Source organism: Melopsittacus undulatus, chromosome 1 (assembly GCF_012275295.1).
Source record: "Melopsittacus undulatus isolate bMelUnd1 chromosome 1, bMelUnd1.mat.Z, whole genome shotgun sequence".
NCBI classification, from domain to species: Eukaryota; Metazoa; Chordata; class Aves; order Psittaciformes; family Psittaculidae; genus Melopsittacus; species Melopsittacus undulatus.
The window spans coordinates 33,826,030-33,849,602 of NC_047527.1; the positions used below are offsets into that span (position 1 = coordinate 33,826,030).

Below are 23,573 nucleotides of genomic sequence, written 5' to 3' on the forward strand. Positions count from 1 at the left end.
GGCGAAAAATCAAGGAGTAAAGCTGTTTCACGTGCTCTTATATTCAGTAAATAATTAAATTAAATACGTTGACCACTTGAGGTTTGGTTCGTAGGTACAGAGTATCTGAAACCTGTTGATATCATCAAAATCTGCAGAGAGTGAAGATCTTCCAGGAGTGATTGCTAAAATAATGTTATAGTTCTGAGCAATCAGCAGTGAACTGTGCTCTGTATTGAGAGGGCAAGAGGAAGCATACTTTTGGACACAGACAGATTAGTCTAAATTTTTTTATCTTAACTTTTTTTTAATCTACATATTGACTGATGTTAATGAAAGCCTGTGAGTCAAATCTTTCTATTATGCACAGTCTGTAAATCATAACTGAACTAATGAATGTATCTACAGGCTGTGGGTTTCCGCAGTAACTCTCAGAAGAAAAACACAGACTTAGGTGAATAAGAATAGTTTACGAATGGAATGCCGTTGTGAGATCAAACTTTGTTTTTCCAGGATTGTATTTGAAAGCTAATGTCTCGGCTTCTGCTAAAATCTGTCATGCTGTTTCATATTCACCTCATGTGAGGCATAACTAGAATGTGAGGTTTTGGTAACCTTAAAAAAGTCTACATATAAAGAATAACCAGGTAGTTTTGTCTGACTTTATGTAATCACTCTGTTTTCTTCTAAAGCTTATATTTATCGCTAAAAGTTTTCATCCCACACCCAGTTAAGTGAAGAGCAAAGCTGATACTGGTTCAGTCTGTGCCTGAGTCAGGTTCTGAATTCCTCATAACAGCTTTATGTATTGTGAAAGTCTAAAGCAGGGCTGCTTGCAACCTTTCATGCTTGTTTAGGTGCAGTGTGTTTTCAGAAGTGTTTGCTGTAATAGCCAGTTACCTGTTTGAAGACTATAATTAGCTTTTCTTCATTATGTGGCAGAAAAGCAAGTTAATTCAGCAACCTTAGTTTCCTTGATGGCATTAGTTTATATTTACCTTGTAAAAAGACATTAGAACTTTAAATGCCCCAACAATTATTGTAGGGATAATACAGATGACAGCTTTATAGAGTATTAAACATACACTGAAAGTTGCTTTTCCATTTTTTGGGCCAAAACCTGCTTTTGCATGGCACCCCAAAGTGATCAAACCTATGATGGTTCAGTTCAGAATGAGAACAAATCCCAGTGCTGACAAAAAGAACTCAGTGCCAACAGAATCTTGCTACTTGCTTTTGGGCAGCAGAACCCTGCTGGAAAAACCTAATTAGTCATTGCTGCAGAAGTACTTGTGCAAGGCATATTTTTTTCCATTTGTTACTAGTTCTCTAGAATGGTTTCATTAATTGAGGCCTGAACATAAACAGCTTTCTTGCTGGATGCTTGATGCTGAGGCAAGTGGCTAGTACTGAGCTGCAGGGAGATATAAATATGTATGCTGCCAGGAGGTGGGTGACTCCTGATGGCAGTCAATCACTGCAGACACTGTTTACTTGAGATGTAGCTTTCACCCAGCTGGCTTTCATTGCATGGCATGTGGCAGGATACTTCTTCATTGCTAAATAACAATCAGCCATTGCTCTTAAGAGGAATGACGGCATTACTGCTTATTCTCTGCATAAATATTAGATCATTCTGGTGAGGGGTAGTAGTGTGCATGTCTTTGGCTCTGAAAGTGATGGAAGTGTGCCATTTTTTGCTTTATTTTCTTAAATACTCGTTCATATCACAATTACTCTTGGTTTATTGGTAGCTTCAGACAACAGCAATTTCCAGAGACAGAGAAAGATAGTGTCAAATGTTCAAAGCAAACATGCTAAAGCCTGCATCTGTCATATGATAATTTATTTGCAGCAATGGGAGGTGCACATTTTTCAAGAGTGTTTTCTAATGATTTCTGGCCTTTAAAATCAGAAATCCAGACCATAAGCCAATCTGGGGGGGAAAAAAAATAGTTGAGGGGAATTTCTGTTCATTTCACCTGTATTCTGCTTTTTGAGCAATGTGACATCACCTCATGTGTTTCTGCACTGTGGTGAGGGCTAGAAATGCCCTTTTAAAAAAATAAATCTAAGCTCACATAATCATCAAAATACAAAAGCTGAATCTTCAAATGAGCAAAAATATCCTCATTAAGTAATAGAGGATTTGGCAGCTTGGTATTCACCTCTTTTAATAATGCCTGAGTGAGTTTCATGGTGAATGACTATGAATGATTAGTAGTCCTGCTGCTGAAGGGATTGTTTTTCTTTTCCTCATTCTCTTTTTCCTCATAACTTCTTGCTTGTGCCACCCTTTTTTGTATATTCTTACTTTCTCGTCTGTTTTTATCACCTGCTCTCCTTTTGCTATTATTGTACTCTGCTTTCTTCCTGCTTTTGTCCTTCAGCATTGTTGGAACAAAATCATGCCTCTTCTTTTCCATTTGCACAGTCATGGTATAAACTGCTACATTTTTATTTAAGGGTGATTTAATTTTTCTGAGCATGAAATGTATGCAACTAGGATAGGAATATGATAAGTTTTTCCAGAAGAGAAAAAAAAACCCAAAACTAACTATTTCCATTTGCATTTGTATTTTTTTTATTTATGTACAGTGAGAGATCTATTGATCAAATATAAAGTTATCTGTTACTTTAATTGGCATTAGGGCATCTAAGACCTCAAAAATATGTTTTGAGACAGATATCAAATAATTAAGTTTTGGAATTTGGAAAAAGTTGGAGCCCTTCTTTCGTCTCTTAGAGCAGGTGGAAATATGTCTCAATATTGGCACTAGAATACTGTGGTCCTTATGTACATTTCCATTCTTCACAAAAGCATTTATATTCAGAGGCTTTAAAGGAATTTTCCTTTAAATTATAAGCTATTTTAATGTGGTTTAATATATTTTAGAGATTGAGAAAAACAAAGCCTGGTTTCACTTAACCCTTCATTTGTGACCTGTAGGCTTAAGTGGAAAATAAGCCTTGTACCCAAAGTGAACTTTCCTGTTTTTCAGCTTCTTGTTTCTCCACAAAACAAAGAAATCAAGTGGGTAGAATTTAGAAATGACATACAGACAATGTTTTGGCTCCAGTACCAGTATTCAAAACAAAGGCCCGCTTAAGCAGTTTGACATTGGTATTTCTTTTCTTTAGCTAAACTGTACCTCCCTCAGAGATTTGTACCTAATTTTGACCATACCTGAAAAGACACTCCAACTGAACCTGCAAATCCCAATCAACAAGGAGAGATTGTTAGCTTTCCTCCTCATTGTGTGACACCTCACAATAATTAGTTAGCAATTAGTGGCTTAAGATTGCAAAAGAAGGTTCAATATGGGATTATTTTTTAAAAAAACCTTATTCTAGCCTTGTCTTTTTTTAAAGTTTTCAGCTCCCACTGTAATGTCTGACATCAGGGTTTAATCTGCTGCAGTGCCTTAAACCCAGGCTCTTGTGCCTTTTACTAGGGCAGTTGCAAGTTTGTGACTACGCAGGTATTTATAACACTAATGCAGATAAGACTTTTGCCTCTGTTAAACATGTAGATATCCAGAGCTGCAGTTTAACATGGTTTTTATGCTAAGTGGAACTTTCTATAGAAAAAGATTGGTTTAAGTCAAGTCAATTAAGTAAAGAAATTAAAAAGCTACCTGTTTTGTTTCTTCTCTTAGCTCCTGTGGTATTTTATCTGACATTTTCAGTAGGTGCCAATGATTTTCTTATTTGTTTTTCTTCCTGTTAAATTAACCTAATAAATGGCATTATTTTAGTATTACTTTAGAGAAATACCCATTCTGTTTTGTCTGCCAATTAAAAAATACCTTGGAGTAAGATGGTTCACAGAAAGCTTTACAAAAAAAACATTTTTTCAGACTCAGAAGTGTGATTAAAAAGTTTAATAAAAATATTTAAGTTGTGTGTACATTGAAATTTAAAATATATATTCACAGCCATCTCTTTAAAAATAACCATTTGGGTCATAACCAATATCATGCTCCATCTGCCCATTTATTCTGCTTTTGAAAATGATGTTCCTATTTATGGTTGGAAACTCAGAATGGGATTAGTCCTGCTCTGTTACATTAGCAGTTGATAATCAAGATGTAGCTAGTGATCTTCATTTCCATCTTAGACCCTTAGTCCATATAACTCCTTTTAATAACTAAAGCAGAGACTTTTTGTGGGGTGACTCCTGTTAGGGCTCAGGTGCAAGAGAAATCATTGTCTGGTTTAAAACAAAAAGACTGACGAGCTATGAAGGATGGTGGGGTGGAAACTGGGAGCAAAGATCAACAGGAATGTCAGAGGGAAAAGTAGCCTCAGGTCTAGCTGGAAAGAAAATCTCACCTGCTTTCCACCTCACATGCCTGCAAAAGTAAAAGAAAGGAAGACACAGGTCTACAAATAGGCCAGAGGGACAGAATACTTCAGTTCATATTTTAAAGTCTTTCCATTTGAATTAGGAAGCCAACTATTTTTTTTAAATAGAAAGCTTATTTTTGAGGGCAATGATTATCAAAATAGTATGATGCAATTTTTCTTTCCCATTTATTAAGGCTTTTTTTTTTCTCTTTTACATACTTGATTACTTATTTGCTTTTAATGTATGTGAGTTCAAGAAAAGATGTTTTGGCTGTTCTATGTCGTTTTGTTTCCAAATGCTTCTTTCCAAAATACTTTTTCTGGTTAGTTTTGCTTGGGTTTTGCATTTCCAGAAAGCAAACAGGCTGCCAAATCACCATTCTTTTCAAGCTCTTTGCTACTGACACATTTTGCTTTTTAACTAGTAGTTACAGAAAAAAATGTTTGAAAGTTCAAAGATCATGTTGAAACACCTATTAATTTGATTGAGAGGTGCAAAAAGAAACTAGGGACTAAATCTCTTGTTTTTTAACTTTGAGTTGTCATCAGGTTTAGAATATTAACTTATTTTAAGTAAAATATGAGTTGTCACTTCTGCAGTTCTATTTAGAATATAATTCCTAACATACTAAGATTGTTAATAGAGGGTGTCATGAGATGATATAACGTGTTCTTTCAAACTCATGCTTCTGTGCGCTTGGATATACTTGGCATTACAAAGGAGAAACTCTATATCAAGTGTACGTATCAGGCTTGCATTTCAATTTTTCAGATTGAAAATATATAAAACAAAAAAAAAATCACAACAAGGCAAACATCTGCAATGCATTTGGTAACCACAATGCTGAACATGCTTTTTGAGTTTATTAGCTCAGTAAGGAATAAGTTGTTATAGTAATTTCTGTAGAGAAGTTAAAGTGTGTTATGTATTATTAACAAACAATAGATTTGTTCACTCTGCATGGGTGGGCCAAGCTGAAAGTGTAATTAAAGCATCGTTTTGTGGAGAATCAAGGAGAGGTTTTTAATATAATTGCCATTTGCAAATGAAACATTAACGGTGATTTGCTTTAAAGTCAGGAGGTATTCCCAGGACTGAATCCTTTCACTTGTGACAAGGGAGAGTTTATTTTGAGTATCAATAGCATTATCATGCCCTTGGTTGATCATAAAATTTGTAAACAACTGTAAAATCTGCAAAAGTTTTAAGTTAAATCGATTTGACCTTTCTGCACAGAGGGCAGAGAGCCCATACCAGGGGTGTACAAGGGTGACCACAGAGGTCCCACTGCAGAATCATGGTGTCACTCGAGTTAAATTCGTGGTTTTGAGTGTTGCTGGTAAGTGTTATAGTACAGGATTAGAGAGCTACTGACATTAAACTGAAGAAGCAGATGTTGCATTTAATGCATCATATAATCTACCTTGAAAAATAGTTCCTTCAGTTTATATTCTGATATGTATGTTCGGCATGATATTGATGGTGTACTCACTTAATTTCTTCTTTAAGGATCCACCCACTTCTGTGTCTCTTGGACTCCGAATGGAAGAGATGATTTTCAATTTGGCGGACACTCATCTATTCTTTAATGATTTAGAAGTAAGTGTTCATTCTTTTGAAACACATAAAGGTGATTTAATATTTGTCTCTTTTTATATGTTGTTAGATGGCTTGGCAGTTGTTTTTGGTTTCACGGTTTTAATATGAAAACATTTAGAAAATATCTGTGTTGTTTTGTCATTAGGATATATAATAATATTTACAATAAATGGCATTCAAAGGTTACAGTAGTTTAAATGGTGGAGTTTTGTCCTCACAGGTCTTAGTTTTCATGACCACAGTAGACAAGTTTGAGAAGTGGATGCACCAAAAGCATCTATAAACTTAAGAATTTAATAGTCTGCACAGGTCATTAAATATTAATCCTCAGTTTCTATAAACAGTTAATGGCTGGGTACAGATTTCTCACTTACATCCCGCTGTGGGCAAGTATTACCTTAACCCTGAGGGAAATCATTAATGTTGTATATGCTGTCCATCTCCATGGGCTGTTTACTGGGGGTCCTCTGCCTTTCCTGGGGGCAGGTACTATTTGTTACGTGCTGGGGTTTCTCTGCTATGTGTGCCTTCAACCCTGCGGCATGTGGCAAGGAGCTGGTGTCGTCATGCCAAGGGTTTTTTTCAGCCTATGCAGGCTCTAGTTTGGTAATGCTTGTGAGATAGTTCTAAAACTATCCAAACTGCTGAAAGAGACTGTCACCATAATGCCTGGCTGTTTCATCTTAAAAGGGAAAAAAGCGTTTTCTGATCATATTTTAACAGCGCAAAAACATGAAAACAGTCAGATTTCTTTCCCATCATAGTGAAGACAGCTGTTTATTTAAAATCCAGCTGTTAAGCAAGCTTGTGGTGGGGCTGCCAACACACATTAATCATCAAGTTGTTGTTTTGCTGGATTTTAGAATAGTGTGTTATTCCAGACAGGCAAAAGAATCTTAAAGATTCAAATGCAACTTTTGCTGATCAAAGTTAATTGGCAGCAATTGGCCTTTAAATATTTCCTGATGTTTCCCTTTTCAAAATCAAGCAAAATACACCTTATTTAATAGATGAGCCAAAATCATTTGAAAAATGCCAGTGTGTGATAGACCTCAAATGTGGTTTGTCCAACATCTGTCCTATATTTTGATTTCTTTTCATCTAAAAAGAAACCACTCACAGATGATTTGGCATCTTAGAATGTAATGAAATTATTTAATGTGCTTTAATTTTTCTTCCATTCCTTAGTGGAGTATTCATTTTTTATACTTACAATAAAATAGAATATTTCTTTACATTTTAAAGCAGTAGTTTCTTTCATGAAGGTAGCTATATGTAGTTATCATTGTTTGGGATGTAAGAAGCACCATTAGTGAGTTTCATGTATAGGACTGATTTTTCAGATTTTAGAAAAGTACAACAATGCTAGTTATTTTCCAAATCTGTTTCTGATTTCTGGTTGTATTTCATTTTCTCCAAAGTAGAAAGAGAAAGTACTACTGTAGTTTACCAGCATATTCAACAGAGTTCTGTGTGTTTTCATTTGCTGTGTGTAGCCAGTAGACTTGTTTCTACTTCTTTGTATGTGTTTGTCAGTGTCACTGACTTTAATGGAAGTTAAACAATCGACCACATTTTAGGGGTAGTAGATTATCTTCTGCTAATTGGAATGTTACAGCCTTAACAATACAGCATAGCAGTTTATTCACTGAAGAACTTTGAAGCTGTGTATGAAAAGAATACTGATTCACATGGTTCATGAAAGCAGAGTAGCTCACTGGAAGAGCTTGGTTCTTTACATCCTCTCATAACAGACCAATTTGTCTTGTGTCTTCAAACTCAAAGTGTCATGATATGTATCTATACCCTAGTTGTAGTCTCCATACACAGAGGCATTTAGAAGTGAGCAGTTGTGTTCGTGTTGTTGCATGAGCTTTGAGTCCTTATTTCTGAGGAACCCAAGCTCAAATCTGAAAGATCTTGCCCTGTCCAACGGAGTGAAGAGCATGTTCAGTGTGCCAAGGACTAGGTTTATGCTTGTGGATTGCCAGTGAAATCTTCAGAGAAGTACACAGAGAAGGGGCATAAGAGAGCCTGTACTTTGTGGGAAGCAGCATGTAGGGACTAGACTTGGCCACAGACTGATCTTTCAGTTCACCAGAAATGTCAGGGGTTTTGACACTTGTCACGGACACATATTGTATTGAAGGAATATGCCATCCTGGACCTGCAGTTGTTCTTGTGAGCATCACCACTATTAGCAGGGGCCTGCCTGGTTCCCAAGGCTGCAACCTCAGGGCAGATTCCTTGCATCCATCTCAGAATCTAAAGTTCTTGCTTGGTGGTTTGGAAAATCAGGCTGCCCTGCAGCTTGACAGACTTCTGTGAAAACTGTGGGCAATTTGGCTTGGCTGTGACTCAGGCTTAAAGCATCTGGTCTTGCCAATGAAGGACTGAGTCTGGAAGATCTAGTGGTGACCCTGCTCACTCATAAGCTTTCCAGTTCATGCGCACAAGCATCTGAGCTGTTAGGAATCATAAAGTTTGTGTGCAGCATTTTCAGCAAGCCACAGAGTTTGGGCATCCTTGCCCAGAAATATCATGAAGGCAGGCAAAGCTGGACTTTGAGCTTGCCTAACCCACACTGTAGACATGTCTTTGGGTCTAGGCATAATTCAAAGTGGGAAACTGAAAGCTGATGCTCTCTGGCTCACCCAGGTGCAGGGGGAACCCTTCCTGGCATAGAGAGAGGCTGGGTTTATGGGCAAGCAGTAGTCTGGCTTAACTTTGACTTATGATGCACATTTTTTGAGATACCTCAAGTTAATGATTTTTAATAAAAATCTTCTTTTTGTTAGATGTGTTCCAGAAAGGTCTAATCAGAGCAGCTCTCTTGCTACCCAAGTTAGGGAGAAAATATTTTGTCCTCTTTTAAACTGCTGAAGACTGGTTTAACATTTTGAATGCAAAGGACAGAGTTGCAGCGGTGATCTCTGAAGCACTGCTTGAGCTCAACCTAGAGTTTTATTTAATGTTATTAGGTTAAATTCTAAATTTCAGCAGTCATTTTTTAGTCTGTGTAAAGTGAATCCATGCCAATGCATATCAGTTGCAAACTAGTTTACCCATGCTAATTTAGTAAGGGACACAGCCAGGTAAATGAATCATCTAATTTTCTATTTGTTGCTCTTTATGTTATACTTACTACTATTACTATTAATAATAGTAGTACTATGTGTAATTGGCATTGTTCAAATTCAATGAAAAAAATCAGTCAGGTCTTACTGTCTAGCTCTGAATGTGTGAACTCCACTTAGATTTACAATTAGTTACTGCACCCCCAGTTTGTACTAGTTTTTAGTTTATCGTTTTGAGAAAAACTAGAAGAGATGCCTTATTTTCTTCACTTTATGCAGATTTATTTGAAGTAATTCCCAACTGATATAATAGCAAATATCAGATCTTGAAGAAACATTTCTTAAACATCATGTTCAAGTGGCATGGCAGGTTTTTTAAAATCTTGAAAAGAAAATATTAATGTTTGCTAACATACAATTTGATCTAAGTGCCATCATAAAGAATATTTTCTTGTGTTAATAGTAATTTCATAATGAAATTATGGAAGTATACTAAGACAAACAATAGAAAAGAGTGCAGTGATCTCAAAATTTAGATTCCAAAATCTAACTTCAAATTGGGAAGTATAGGTTTTCAGTATTGAAAACCTTCTTTTAAATATCTCATACTGTGTTCTATGGTAGAAATTTAATTGCATGCAGGAGGAAATAACTACACTGATGTAACGCTCTCAAGAGAGACAGAGTTGTCTCATCAGAAAAGAATGCGTGATTTTACATGCTGATTATGTTGTGATAGGGATAATAAGGTATAATATTTTAATGGTATATATGGAGCAATTACACATATTAGGTATTTTAGGATGTATGCCCCAGTGTTTTAGAGAAATTAGCAACTTGATGATGTGACTGAAACATGACATTTACTTATCTCGTCACTTGCCAAGGCGATCAGCTCCAGTGCAGGTGCATTCCAGAGCACAGTGGGGGATTGCAGTGTACGTGGGTCATTCTTGAGCCAGGGAAACCCCAGGGGGACACTGAGACCCACCAGGAGCCAGCAGCTCTCACGAGAGGGTGGGCAAGGCCATGAGTAATGGTAGCCACCAAGGCAGCCCTAGGGACTAGCAACTAGGAGCACTGTGACCAGTATGGACAAACGTGGCATGGCACAGCAGTCTGCGCAAGAGGGCACCTCTTCAAAGGAGGGATAACCACCAGGCAAGTGGAGAAACTTGAAGTCCAGTAACCTAGCAACTGGGCACCATTCTGTAACCATCTCCATAGGTCAAGAGCACTTGTCCTGCCTGACCCCAAAGACTGAATGGTGGACACTCATCTGAGAGCAAAGGCTGCAGTTCCAGCTGGGGGGTCTGCACCATCTACCCCAGCAGTGGCTAATGCCCAGACAGAGGTGCTGAAGGGAGAGGCTGCAGTCCAGATCTCAGGTGGCCAAGGTGGTGAAGAGAGCTTTAAACTAAAGTTGCAGGGGGAGGGAACCTCAATCTATCCAGCTCCTACCAGTTTTATGCCAGTACCAGCAAGAGTTCCCCAGAGCCTGGAGAGGGACTGCAGGTCAGCAGAAGAGTATCTGAAGAGCAGCACAAATTAATTCCAGGCACTCCATCCAGTAAATCGGCTTCATCAGGGGCTCAACTTAAATGCCTCTATGGAAACGAACATAGCATGGGGATAAACAAGAGGAGTTAGAGGTGTGTACACGTCTGCAGGGCTACGATCCAACTGACGTCATGGAGACTGGTGGGATGCCTCCTATGATCAGAGTTTTGGGATGGAAAGATACAGGCTCTTTAGGAGAGGCAGGAGAGATGAGGAGGAGGTGTTGCCCTCTGTGTCAATGACCATCTGGAGTGCATGGAGCTCTGCCTGGGGGTGGATGGAGTGGTTAAGCCACCATCCATCATATTCAAGAAGTCATGACAGTCCATTAAAGTTCCCATTAACTGCAAAAAGGGGAACATAATACCTATTTTTAAAAAGGAAAAAAAGGAAGACCTGGGGAACTACAAGCCAGTCAGTCTCATCTCTCTGCCTGGCAAGATCATGGAGCAGATTCTCCTGGAAACTCTGCTAAGGCACATGAGGAAAAAGGAAGTGATTGGTGACAGCCAGTATGACTTCACTAAGGGCAAGTCATGCCTTACAAACTTGGTGTGCTTCTATGATGGAGTTACAGCGCTACGATGGAGTTACAGTGGAAGGGGAAGAGCAGCTGACATCATCTACCTGCCCTTGTCATGCAGGACAGCGTTAAATGCTTTGCACATCTTTGTCTCTAATTTGGAGGAACATAGATTTGACACAGACCACCTGGTGGATAAAGAGTTGACTGGGTGGTCACACTTCAATAATTGCAGTCAACAGCTCAATGTCCAAGAGGAGGCTAGTGACGAGTGGTGTTCCTCAGGGGTTGGTACTGGGATCAGGCCTCCCATGCTGAGAAGCAGCACAAGAGCAGCTGTCTGTGTTGCTCAAATTCTCCTGCCTCTTTACTCCATTAAGTTAGAATAGAAAACATTTTACAAATCCCACGCTTTACACATATGGGAACATACCTGGCTCTCATGAGGCATGAAGATACTGACTTACCTGTATGTATCTGTTCACAGTTTAAAGCAAAAAATAAACAGCATTTACATCCTTGCACTCTCACACTCTGTTTGTCCTGTAAACCTCCTTCTTTCACCCATATGGCAATAAATCCTTCCAGGACTCCTACAAGTCTGTAACTTCTGTAACTGCTTGCTTGGATTTACTCAGATCTAGAAGTTGATAAGGAGGAATTAACTGCCAGGTATTTTTTTATGAAAACTGGGTTTTGTGGGTTGTTTCCTGCATCATTTACTATGTGGATGTGCCTGCTCTCCTTGTTTGTATCTCCCAGTCACTGGACCATCAGTATTTATCAACACTATGTCTCCCTCATATTCCCTTACAAGCTCAGGGCTGTGTGGAGGGCAGCTTTTCTACTTGAAATGTGACTGGGATGTCTGACACCCAGCAGTGTGTAGGGCCTTTCTGCTCTCTGAGGAAATATAAAGGACCTCTAAGGTCCACAGTGCAGTGCAGCCTCATGGCACTTAAGCACTTACTTATACCTTCTGTATTAACACCAGGCACTAAAGGGATTGCTCCAATAAGAGGTGCTCCTTCTTAGTGAAAGCTCAGGCCTAAGAAAGGGAGCAACTGAAATCCAGCACAGCAACTGTGAAGGCTGATCACAGAGCAGAACTTCCTTAACATTAGTCCCTTTTTGGCCTTTGCCTTCAGTTCTTACAGGTGAAACTAGGCTGCCTCCCTGCTGCTGGAAGCAAATGCACCATATAAATCACTTCTGGGCCTCAAGGAGTGCTTTTCTTCATGACAGGGACATATATTCTTCTTTTCATCAGCCTGAAAATTTTCTTCTTTGTAAGTATCAGTAACACCACAGGAGACTAAGTGACTTTCCTCCCAAGTCCTTCAGTGACCATGCACACAGCTATGGCCCCAGCGAACCATGCAGTGCCCTTTAGGAATGCCTTTGAAGCAATACAGCCATATGTTCTGTTTCTTTAATCTGAAGGAGAAAAGGAAACTATTTCCCTTCAGACCTTAGTACTTTAATATGCCACAGACTCAGGCTGGTAACTTTCAGCACAGTAGCACTCTGAAGCATGATTTGGGATCATGGGCATTATGATAATACACATTATTGAATAATAACATTCAGCAGACTTATTGTGTGCAGGTTACTGCACATCTCAAAGAACCATGACCACTGTAGGGTAAAATGCTCCTCTTTCTGAAAGCACTACAGCACATCTGGTCCTAGAGTCAAGTAATCTAACAAATGAAGTGCTTGGATGCAAGCCAGCCCTTAAGTGCAGGCTTTGAGTAAGCTCCAGAGCAAGCTGGGAGAGCAGGTTGCCCACTTTTAGCAGTTTGGAAGTCCATCATTTATTCTCATACCTTGTGGAAATGTCATGGAGCCAGCTTTGGGCAGGTGTGACAGGTATGGTGTTTCCTAGATTTAAACTTAATTAAGTTGTATGAAGGTCCAGTCAGTGATGGATGCTGGGGGAGCTTCAGAGGCACAGCCAGACAGACCAAGGAGGTAGAGGAGGAAGATCGTGAAAATGAAATCACCAAAGAGAAAAGCTTGCTCAACTTCTCTGCATACTACAAATTGGATTATTTTGTGTCTGAACCCTGCTTCAAGCTTTGAACATTTACAGGGTAAGCCTTTGATGGCATTATGTACTAATCACTTTTCTAGTGCACGTATTTTGCATACATATTTGTGTTGACAAAATGACATAATGGCCCATTTTTGTGATTGCCACTACTTTGTAATTCCTGATCACTTGCCTTAGTCCCCTTATCTACAGATAAGGATGGTAATGGTGAGAAGGATGGTATGTACAGATACAAGTATGATAATTCTATCATAAAGTACTCAAGAGGGAAAAGAGACAGCCAAGTCCAGTGATTGTAGTAATTGTTACTGTGTACAGCTGTAGTTGGCTTTTTATCAATGCTTCAGCTTAGTCTCTTGAATGTCTTTGTCCTTAGGAACACCCTGGCATGAATGTTCTTTCTGCTGACACAATTAGAAAACGTGTGTATTCAAACAACTCTTTTTTTAAAAAGGACAAAAACCATTGCAAGTAGTCATCCAATAATACTTTCCAGTTTTCCATTGTTTGTTACTTTGTTTTCTATTGTTTTTTGTTTTGTATTATTTGTGTAAGTTGCAATTGTTCCAGTTTGAGTTACTCATACATTTCAAGTAAAGTCCATTTTTTAAAACCACAGGTTAAAAAACCAACCTAGCATTTAGAGCACAAGGGCATATCAGTCATCATGAATCATGACAGTGTTTCAGATGTCTATACTTGTGAACTAGTAACTAGTATGAACTCCACATGCTGTTTTGCTGCTTGGTACCAGGGCTTCTGTTTGGGATGACTGGACTCTGCTTTAGTACAAGTGGGCTAAAGAGTAGGCTGGAATGATTTGTGAAGAAATACATTGACACACAAACTGCCTAGTGTAGTAAAGAGCATTTCATAGAATCATAGAGTGGTTTGGGTTGGAAGGGACCTAAAAGATCATCCAGTTCCACCCCCCTGCCATGGGCAGGGAATCCTTCCACCAGACCAGGTTGCTCAAAGCCCCATCCAACCTGGCCTTGAACATTGCCAGGGATGGAGCATCCACAGGTTTCCTGGGCAACCTGTTTAGTGTTTCACTAATCTCACAGTAAAGAATTTCTTCCTCTTGTCTACTGAAAATTTTTTAGTTCAGAACCATTACCCGTTGTCCTACCTCTACAGGCCTTCGTAAAAAGTCTGCCCCCATCTTTCTTCTAGACCCTCTTTATATATTGAAAAGTCACAATAAATTCTTCCCAGAGTCTTCTTAAGGCTGAACAACCTCAACTCTCTCAGCCTTTCCTCATAGGAGAGGTTTTCCAACTCCCCGAGAATTTCTGTGACTCTCTGGAGCTGCTCTGACAGATCCAAACCTTTCTTGTGCTGTTGACCCCAATGCTAGATGCAGAGATCCAGGTTGGGTGTCAAGGAAGCAGAGAAGAGGGGTGGGATCACTTCCTTCAACCTGCTGGTCACGTTTCTTTTTATGCAGCCCAGGATACAGTTGGCTTTCTGGGCTGGAAGAGTGGCTGGCTCATGTACAGTTATTTATCCACCAGTATCCACAGGTCCTTCTTGGCAGGGCTGCTTACAATCAGTTCACTACCCAGCCTGTACTGATACAGGGGATTGTCCCAACCGAGGTGCAGAACCTTGCACTTGGCTTTATTGAACTTTATGAGGTTCACACTGGCCACTCCTCAAGCCTGTTAAGGTCCCTCTGGATGGTATCCCATTTGTCAGTGGCATGCATGCTAGCCAAAAAAGGTTTGTCATAGAAAGCAAGCTAACTGTTAGTGGTATTAAACCCATCTCAAAGATGGTACCCTAAAAATAATTTCTATCAGTTACAAACATGTTTTGTCTGCATACTCTCTCAAATTGCACATTCAAAGGTATTCCTTCCAGTGTCAGAATTAAAGTTCTTGTCCTCTTCCCAGGAAATAAAATGCCAAATGCTTACATACTTTTCACTATAACAATTGTACCTGCCCATTACCCCTAGGTTCTGCAGAGCCTGAAAAAACAGATTTAAGGAATGGTCAGTACAGGAGATAGTGTATTAAAGGGCAGCAGTAATGTACCTGGAAGTCATTGTAATATCTGCATTAAAGCAGTGTATAGATAGGGTCTGTTACTGGAATCACATATCTACCCCTGGTATGGCAGCTTTGCCATTGCAGCACAACACCAAGGTTTCTGTTGCAATTAGTCTCTGAAGGGTACCATAAAGATTGCTATATAATGAATGGCATGAGACAGCACTTCGAAAATTCTCTTATAAACAATAATGAAACAATACGATTCTAAAAAAAAAATGTATAAGGCTTGATGGAAATTAAGAGTGCAAAACTGTAAGAAATACAACAGGCTGAGAAGTTTGCAGTCTATTTTCATACTTTTCCTGTCAATTCATTAACAGATTTCAAAATCCTGACTTACATTATATTGCTGTTACATATAAAACACCTGCCCTTAATAAATTTTTACTTATGAGGGTTTGCAAAGTCCACATGTGTACTACCGAGCTCTTTCACCAATGCAGGTCATGTCCTAAGCACAGATGTGATACATCGCTTGATGGTTTAGCGTCTAAGGTCCAAACCTACATAATGATGTGATTCATCTTGAAGGCCTCTTAATGCCAGAATTGTCATTTCAGATATGAATATGCCTTTTTTATTATTTAAATCATCCAAGAATTCTCAAATAATAGAACAGTGATGCCAAATAATTGAATAAATGGTAAAAGCAGTTTATATTGCTATTAATTAATATACTGCTTTCCATTTATTCTTGCATATAGAGGCTTCTCTTTGGCTTTTGATATTTCACAGAACTGATGTGAAGGAAGTTTATTTTATATTTTCTTTAATTATTATGATTGCCACTGAACAAAAGCCTATTTACTGCTACAGATGTCAATACTGTAGTTATGACTTATTCATAACACATTCATCGGTTTCCTAAGCAGCCCATTACTAGTTTATAACCTAAAAATCTGAGAAGTTTCACAAATTCAAACAGCATTCCCAAGCTGTAGATTTTGAGTTTTAGTCTCTGATTAAGCTGAGAGATGTGTAAAATCTCATGCAACCAGTCAAGTCTGTGGTGCAGCTACATGTGAGGAAGAGTGTAAGTTATTCCAGCTAAGATCAACATTAATTTACACTTAAATATCTCTCCCAGCCCATCCTTTCTATATTGTGCTGATTCCACTGCTTTGAGGCAAACAATGTTTTTTCTCACTGGACTCTTACAATGCAAACTGAAGAGAACATAATAGTCACTTTTAAAAAATACTCTCCTTGTTGGTTTGGGTACCATCTTAAGCTCAGATTCACATTATTCAGGTTGGTGTTTTAAGTGGATTGGTCTCTGAAAATAATATACTTCTGTTTTAGAAAAGCAAGTGAAACTAAGTGTCATCCTTACATACCATTTGGTAGGATGGGAGCACATTAGCTAGCCCTTGGGCAAGCACAAAGATTTTAAACCACAGTATAAGTATCTTAGCAATATGCATGGTAGGTAATTTTTTTTTTCTATCAGCCTCTTCAACTTAGGTTTCATTTTAGCATGAATTTACAATGTTATTATTTACAAGTTGTCTGGTATCTTCAGAGCCACCCTGCAGTTTGTGCTCTTGTGGCTGAGTGCTATGATTGCAGTTTAAATTTTAAGAAAATATGCATATGCATGTATTTTAAACAAATATGTTTATGCTGGGCTGTTTAGTTGGTTTGTTTTGAGTTTGCTTGCTTTTTATTTTTGTAGGAAATATATTAAAATGTTGCTACAGGGAGAAAATTTAAGAAATGTCTTTCATTCATTTTCTTTTAAAAGCATGGAAGGAGTGCTTGAAGTTGGTTCCCAAAATGTTTGAGTTTCACGGTCTCGGGAGATTTCTACTGTTTCAGTCTGGTTACAATAAGGCCTCTATCTGAATTTCATCCAGTTCAATGGTCTAATGAAACTGTAAAGAAAGGGGGAGGGGATTATGCCCTTTATTCATTGCAGTATCACTTTTATTTTTGTGTGGTTTAAAGTAAAATTTGACTGCTGTTAGTTGCATTTTTTAAATTTTACTTTAGATATGGTCAAGAGTGTGGGTGTTTCTATAGCAGACTAAAGTGATCTTAATATGTGCTGTTAAAACATGAGGTTTTAATGAGGTTTTTTTTAAACAAAATTAAAAATTTAACAACAAAAAAAATAACAATGAGGTATTGAATGAATGGAGCATTTGTTTTAATTTATTTATTTTCCCCCACCCCAGTATTCTTGGTCTGTCAGAATACGGCAGTCCAGGCACTTCCTGAATGTTACCTGCAGTACTATATAGTCAAAAGATGATAGTTCCTACATGTTCAGTGACAGCAAAGTACAAACTGCTGACATGAGTGCTGAGCTCAGCTGAAACATTATTGCCACAGGAAAGATCAGCAATATCTAAGCAAGTGATCTCTTCTGAACTGTAGAAAATCATTTCAATCAGTTGAAAGAACTCCTCTTTTTTTTCTGCATATTTGTATAACTCGCATTGCAAATGTGAAGTATGGATACCCAGGGGAATAACGCCTTCCCTAAGATTAGTAGGAGAGCCAATTGTAGCAGCAGTTATAACTCAAGTAAGAGGCTTACTAAGAATTTTCTTTGACTGAAAAGTTTAAAAATGCAAGTCAAATATTTCAACTAATTTATTTTCTTAAAGATGTGTTTACAAGTCCAAAACTTCCATTATGGCCTTGGTCAAATGAATAAGGCATAAATCAAGCCATAATTACCCACACGTAAAGGTTGATGATAAGAACAAAAATGGCAGAGAAAACATATGCTAACTTTTTTGTTTCATCACTTTAATGAATTCAGACAGAAATTTGAATACAAGCAACCTCTGACTCTCCAACTGTCAAGAGGCCTGACTAACAAAACTAATGTCTCTTTCCTGAATCTGATTTCCACTAGTTTGGTCTTTAACAAAGCAAATATAATGACTAACAGCAGTATCTTCCACAAAACATCATAAAGCAAAAGGGATTTTTCTAATTGTTCTTTTACATTATAAATTTATACATCTTTATCTTAGGAAGGTAGGAAATATAGAGAGGAAAAATCTTTCATATGACTTTAAATTTCTGGTTTATAATCAAAGCCACACTCAACCATCTGTACTAATGTATTATTGTATATATTGGGAAAGAGTCTGTAATTTTAAATACAACATTCTAAATTATAAGGAAAAAAATTATAAGCAAAAAAACCAAACAACCAAATACTGCTTGATTGATTCCAGTTCAGTCTTTTTTTTTCTTTTTAGTTTAAAGTACTGTGAAGAAATTAATTAAAAAACTTACCAATAACAAAAATGCTTTTGCTAAAGCATTAAATCAGCTGTATGGTAATGCAAGTTTTATGTATAAACTTCATATGGTCATGTAAAGGGTTAAGCTATGTGATTTCAGGATAAAAGGTTTCCTGAGTTGACTATTATTCCTATAGTCTGCCAACAACTTTGCAATAAATGGAATGATTTTTATGGGAATGTGGTTATTCACAGCAAGACTACAGTTGGTGTCAGTATGAAAAATTCTTCTTTAGTAGATTCTCTCAGCAGGGATAACAGATCTGAAAGAAAGGGAAAAAGTAGTTACAGGGAATTCTGGCTGGTGTTGGTGACAAATTATGTTTACAAAATGATGGGGTAACCCATTGAAAAAGAAGAAATCAGACAACAGTAAATCAGAGTCTTGCTCATCCAAGTACTGCTGTTCCAAAACAAGTTACTTGTGACTGTGTGTATCATTCAATAGCTTCCATTTCTCTTGTCCATAAAGCAAGTGATACTTCTAGGCTTTCACTTGCAGGGGTGTGAAATAATGCTTCAGGAATCAGTATAATTACTGCAAAGGTATGCCATTGTCCTTGAAATAACATAAAATACTGAAAGGTATGAATTAAAATAATGCAGGAGAAAAAATTTTCCTTTTATTAGATTTAATTATTATTTAAATAACATCTATACTAGTTGTAATTGCAATCTTTACAAAATTTATTATTTCTTAGTATCACTTTTCTATTTTTTACTTTATGTTTTTTTTTAAATAATATTATTAGAAGGAAAATGTGGAGGAGAAAGCATTAAAATATCAATTAAATTAGTTGGTATTAACAGTTACTCCGTTTAGGTTTGTTTTGTGATAAGCTGTCAGAATGCTTTAAAGATTAAACTATTGATTAAGTCTGTAGCACTGCCATTAGAGATGGTATTATCTTCCATTCAAGATGAGGAGAAAAAATTAATCTAATATAATGATTATCCCCAAACCATACAGCAGCTTTATGGTGTTTAATTATTTGATCTTTCATAAAGCAAGTTGTTGGAGGATGAAGGGGTTTGTTATGATTTTGGTTGGGATTTCTTTTTTAAGCAATACATAATGGCTATTTAAGAGGTAAACACAGCAGGTTTGAGTGCTTCCTGCTCTTTGTTTTCCTCATGCACAATTAACCCAGCTCTATTTAAAACACTGCATTTACAAACTTGTCTCAGAGCACTGAAAGACCTCGGGTGTAGCCTTGTGGCATCAATTTCCTTTGTTGTGCTGGGATCACCACTGATGTACTAGCAAGGAAGAAAATCAACCTAGCTGTGTCAATGTCAGGAAAAAAGCACGGTTTGTCCAGATCAGAGCAACAGTGTTGTTGATAGGTGATTAAGCTCTCTTCAGGTAAAGTGGTAGCTTTACTGACCCAAAAATAAATATTGACTAAGATGATGCCAAAGAAAACAAAATTCTTCAGAACATTACATTTTGTATTCTCTCAAACCAGAAAAATACCACGTGCATTCTTTGATATTCTAAACAATATTTCTTCACTAGAAATATTTAAAAAACAATCTATGAAATAAATAATTTTTGTTTGAAAATAATTCTCACAAGAGCATGATACTTAAAGGTGCAGCTGAAAGCAGAATCCGCTCTTGGTGACTGTTGAATGTAATTCATTTTAGCCATGTGAATATTTATTGGTGGTAGTATAAAAAATGAGAATATATAAAATATAGGAGTATATAAAATATAGGAGTATAAGAATTGGCTGTGTTTGGAGGATGGATCCTGAAAAGTCTTAGTGAACCTTTGGCCCTCTGCATCCTAATTGGTTAGCTCGACATCAAATGAGAAACAACGGTAGTCACTTATTGCAAAAACAGGTAGAAAGGGCTGTAGAACATACTGAAAATAGATTTATGGGCAATCAAACTAAAAACAAAACAAAACACAAAAGGCAATGAAAGGCTGCTGAATAAGATCGTTGAATAAGAATCTCCCATCCACTTCCAAATATCCTAACGATGGCAGCTCAGCTAATCCCTGGTCACCCAGTGTAGAGTCATCCATGGCCCAACAGATGAATATCTATTCAAAAATGCCTTTTCTCATTTGGCTAAAACAAGAGTTCCTCTGCTCTTGATGTTTGTAATGTCTGTAATGAGAACCTCCTGACCAGACTGTGGCTAAGTGTGCTTTAGGAAGAGCCTGTGATTCAGCCCTTCAGCAACAGAGAGTTCTTGGAAAGCTGAACATGATTATTCCAAAAGCATCAGTAGAGACTTTTTTCTACAGCACTCATTTATTTGTAGATGTAAACCTAACTTTTAAGGTACTTTTAAGTCTTATGAAGAGTTCAGTTTATAATGACCCATCAACAAATGTGGACTCTCAGCAGGCACTGTAGCAGTCATCTTAGCACATTCAGACTGAGACACAAAGCCCATCTATTTGCATTTCGTTTTCCACAGTAGCAATCCAGGAACAGCTCAGTTCACTGCAGGAAGGAAGGAAAGAAAGGGAAGGAAATACAAATCATGGTAAGGAATTTTCCCTGATGGGTGTATGATGGAATAACTGGAAGTAGTTTCTCATCTACGTGATACTACAACCATGGGTGACTTGCAGAAAGCTCATGCAGTTCCACTTCATGAATGTGAGACTAAATTACGGTACATATAGTTGTAGGTATATGAACAGAAATGCAAAACAAAGTCTTCATTCATAGGCAGAACTGTGGCTTTGCTGGTGTGTGCAAAACCCACCTAAAAGCTTTGACCCATCCAAAATGCATGATGCCTGACTGTTGTGGAATGTGCTACTGTGGTTCCATGAGTCTTAGAGATAAAAAAAATAACAAATACCTCCTTAGTTTACTTGAGATCATTCCTATAGACTTATGCAACTTATTAATCACTTCTTTCACATTGCCAGTCATGAGTACCTTCAAAGTAGGTGCCTCTGAAAATAGATCCTGTATGATTTCGTTTCTCAAGAAAATCAGATGGAGTAGTCTTTGTACATGTGCAGCTCAGCTGAAAGAAACACTTGGGAGCCTACCAAGGTCATAGCATCACTTTAACACTTTATTTACCTTCCTGTTGCTCCTCTCTTTCTCTAAATGTCAGGCTGTAAGGCACAAAACCTCTTGCCTATCCAGCTGGCATTCTGTCCTGGTTTCACTTCCCAGAGCTCTGGCAAACCAGGCAGTCATCCTCTGCTCCATCTGCGCAGGGCAGTGGTGCCTCAGCTCACCCCCTTACTTCTGCTACTGTGAAGTGGCAAAGGGGTCAACAACCACCCCACAACACGGGGGGGGGGGGGGGGGGGGGGGAAAGGAAGGAGAAAAATGCAGAGTTGTGCAAAGGTCTTCAGGCTACCCATAGGAGCAAACATTTTAGATGTCTGCATTGTGGAGGTTAGCAGAGAGAATTTTAATCCTTGTCTTTGCCCCATTAGCAGATAATTACAAGATTGGAGACTTGCTAGCCCAAAGCATTGTAGTTTTAATTTAAACTACACATAGTTTTAAACACATACATTTTGGAGATCATCAACAGCACCAAGACAAAGCAGGTTTAAATTAATTGGTTGCACAGGACTGAAATGAAGTTCACATCTTCTTGTGAAAATTTCCATGTGAACCTCTCATTTCCTGAGATGTGAGATGTTGTTTTCAGGCTCTTATGGAAAAATCATTCTTTTTATAAGTTTAATTTTGAAATTGTTTAAAATTTAAATATATTTGAACAACCTTTGGTATATAGTTTTAATAAAATGTGTATGTTCTAAAAGTATACTTTCAAGTTAATACATTTGGGAATAAGTCATTACATGCTGACCAGGTTCATGGCTTTTGTTACTTCTTTAAACACATTCATATTTTATTTTCACTGGCTTTCATTAGTCATAGAATTTTTTTCTTTTTACAAAAGTGTATATCCACAGATAACATGAATCATGTTGTAAAGAAGGTATTTACAATGTGAAGTGCTGAACTTTTAAAATAAAGTGAATTTGACATTTTGAACTTAACACTGTCCTTTCCAGGAGTGACACAGACTCTTTAAAGAGCTAAACTTGAGTCTTATTTAGCCATTTCTGTCTATGGGCAAAATTCTTTCTCTGACACCCTCCTCTTCCGTCTCTTTTTCTGCAAACTATACAGAAATAGAACAACAAATTATTCTGTCAGAGTTATAGCAAGAATTGTTTGTTAGAGAGGCACTCTCTAACACTTCCCTGAGTAAGATTATACTTTACTGAAATAGAATAGTTTCGTTTTTTATCTTTTCTGAACAACTGGAATGTAATGAGCATATTCAGAACCACAGGGAGTATCTCTGAACTGGAACCTGAATAACTAATTTGCACCCTAAATCAAGCAAGAAGGCTCTGGGGTTTGGAGCATTGCACTTACTATGATTATCCTGAGCTTTTATGACCCTTTTCTAGCAGTACATTTTACATTTTCATCTTCCTTTTCAATAGAAAGATTTCAGTGTATTGAGTAAAATATACTGAGACACTATTGGCCCTTGAAATATCTGCTTCATGACACTTACAAAGAAAAGTAGCAAAAGAGTTTTCTTTTGCTGTGGGAGTGTAACTGGCATGTTACGCTTACTATACAGGTACTTTTTTAAGTCATGTTTTAAATTGGATTCTTACAGTTACAAGGTGCAGCTGAAATGAAAATGTAAATCTTGATTTTGGTGCAGCTACTTCAATAAACAGAAGTTGCAGAATAAGAGCTGTGTTTATTTTGGAACAAACACGGTTTACTTTAGTAGTATCATATTTAATCTAAATGCAGTTGTTCGTGTGACCAAGCAAAATAGGATTTTAATCACTTTTTCTATTAGAAAAAATGGCATCCAGTGAACATTCTAAAAGCGCTATGTGTTCAGTGCAAGAGAGCACTCCAAAGTAATTTCCTATAAAAATGAGTTTGTTAAATAAAATCAGTTCTTAGTCCTCAGTGTTTATAATACTAATAGTATATATAGCTAATAGCTTTAAATTGCTTTTTGGTTTTGACGTGCTATTTTAACAGTAGAAGGTGGGGTTTGATTTTGGGGTTGTTTTTTTCTTGTTTTTTGGGGGGGGGGGATTTTTTCTTTACACTATAAGCTTC

At 37.6% G+C, this 23,573-nt stretch overlaps 1 protein-coding gene across 1 annotated transcript in view; it reads left to right on the forward strand.

Annotated features, from left to right (window-relative positions):
• Nucleotides 1-23,573, forward strand: part of EYA1 (EYA transcriptional coactivator and phosphatase 1) — an 82,353-nt gene that overhangs the window by 39,767 nt on the left and 19,013 nt on the right. Inside the window, exon 11 of the mRNA XM_031050584.2 lies at nucleotides 5,840-5,929. Coding sequence (XP_030906444.1) covers nucleotides 5,840-5,929 — 90 coding nt within the window. The remainder of the gene's footprint in view (nucleotides 1-5,839; nucleotides 5,930-23,573) is intronic.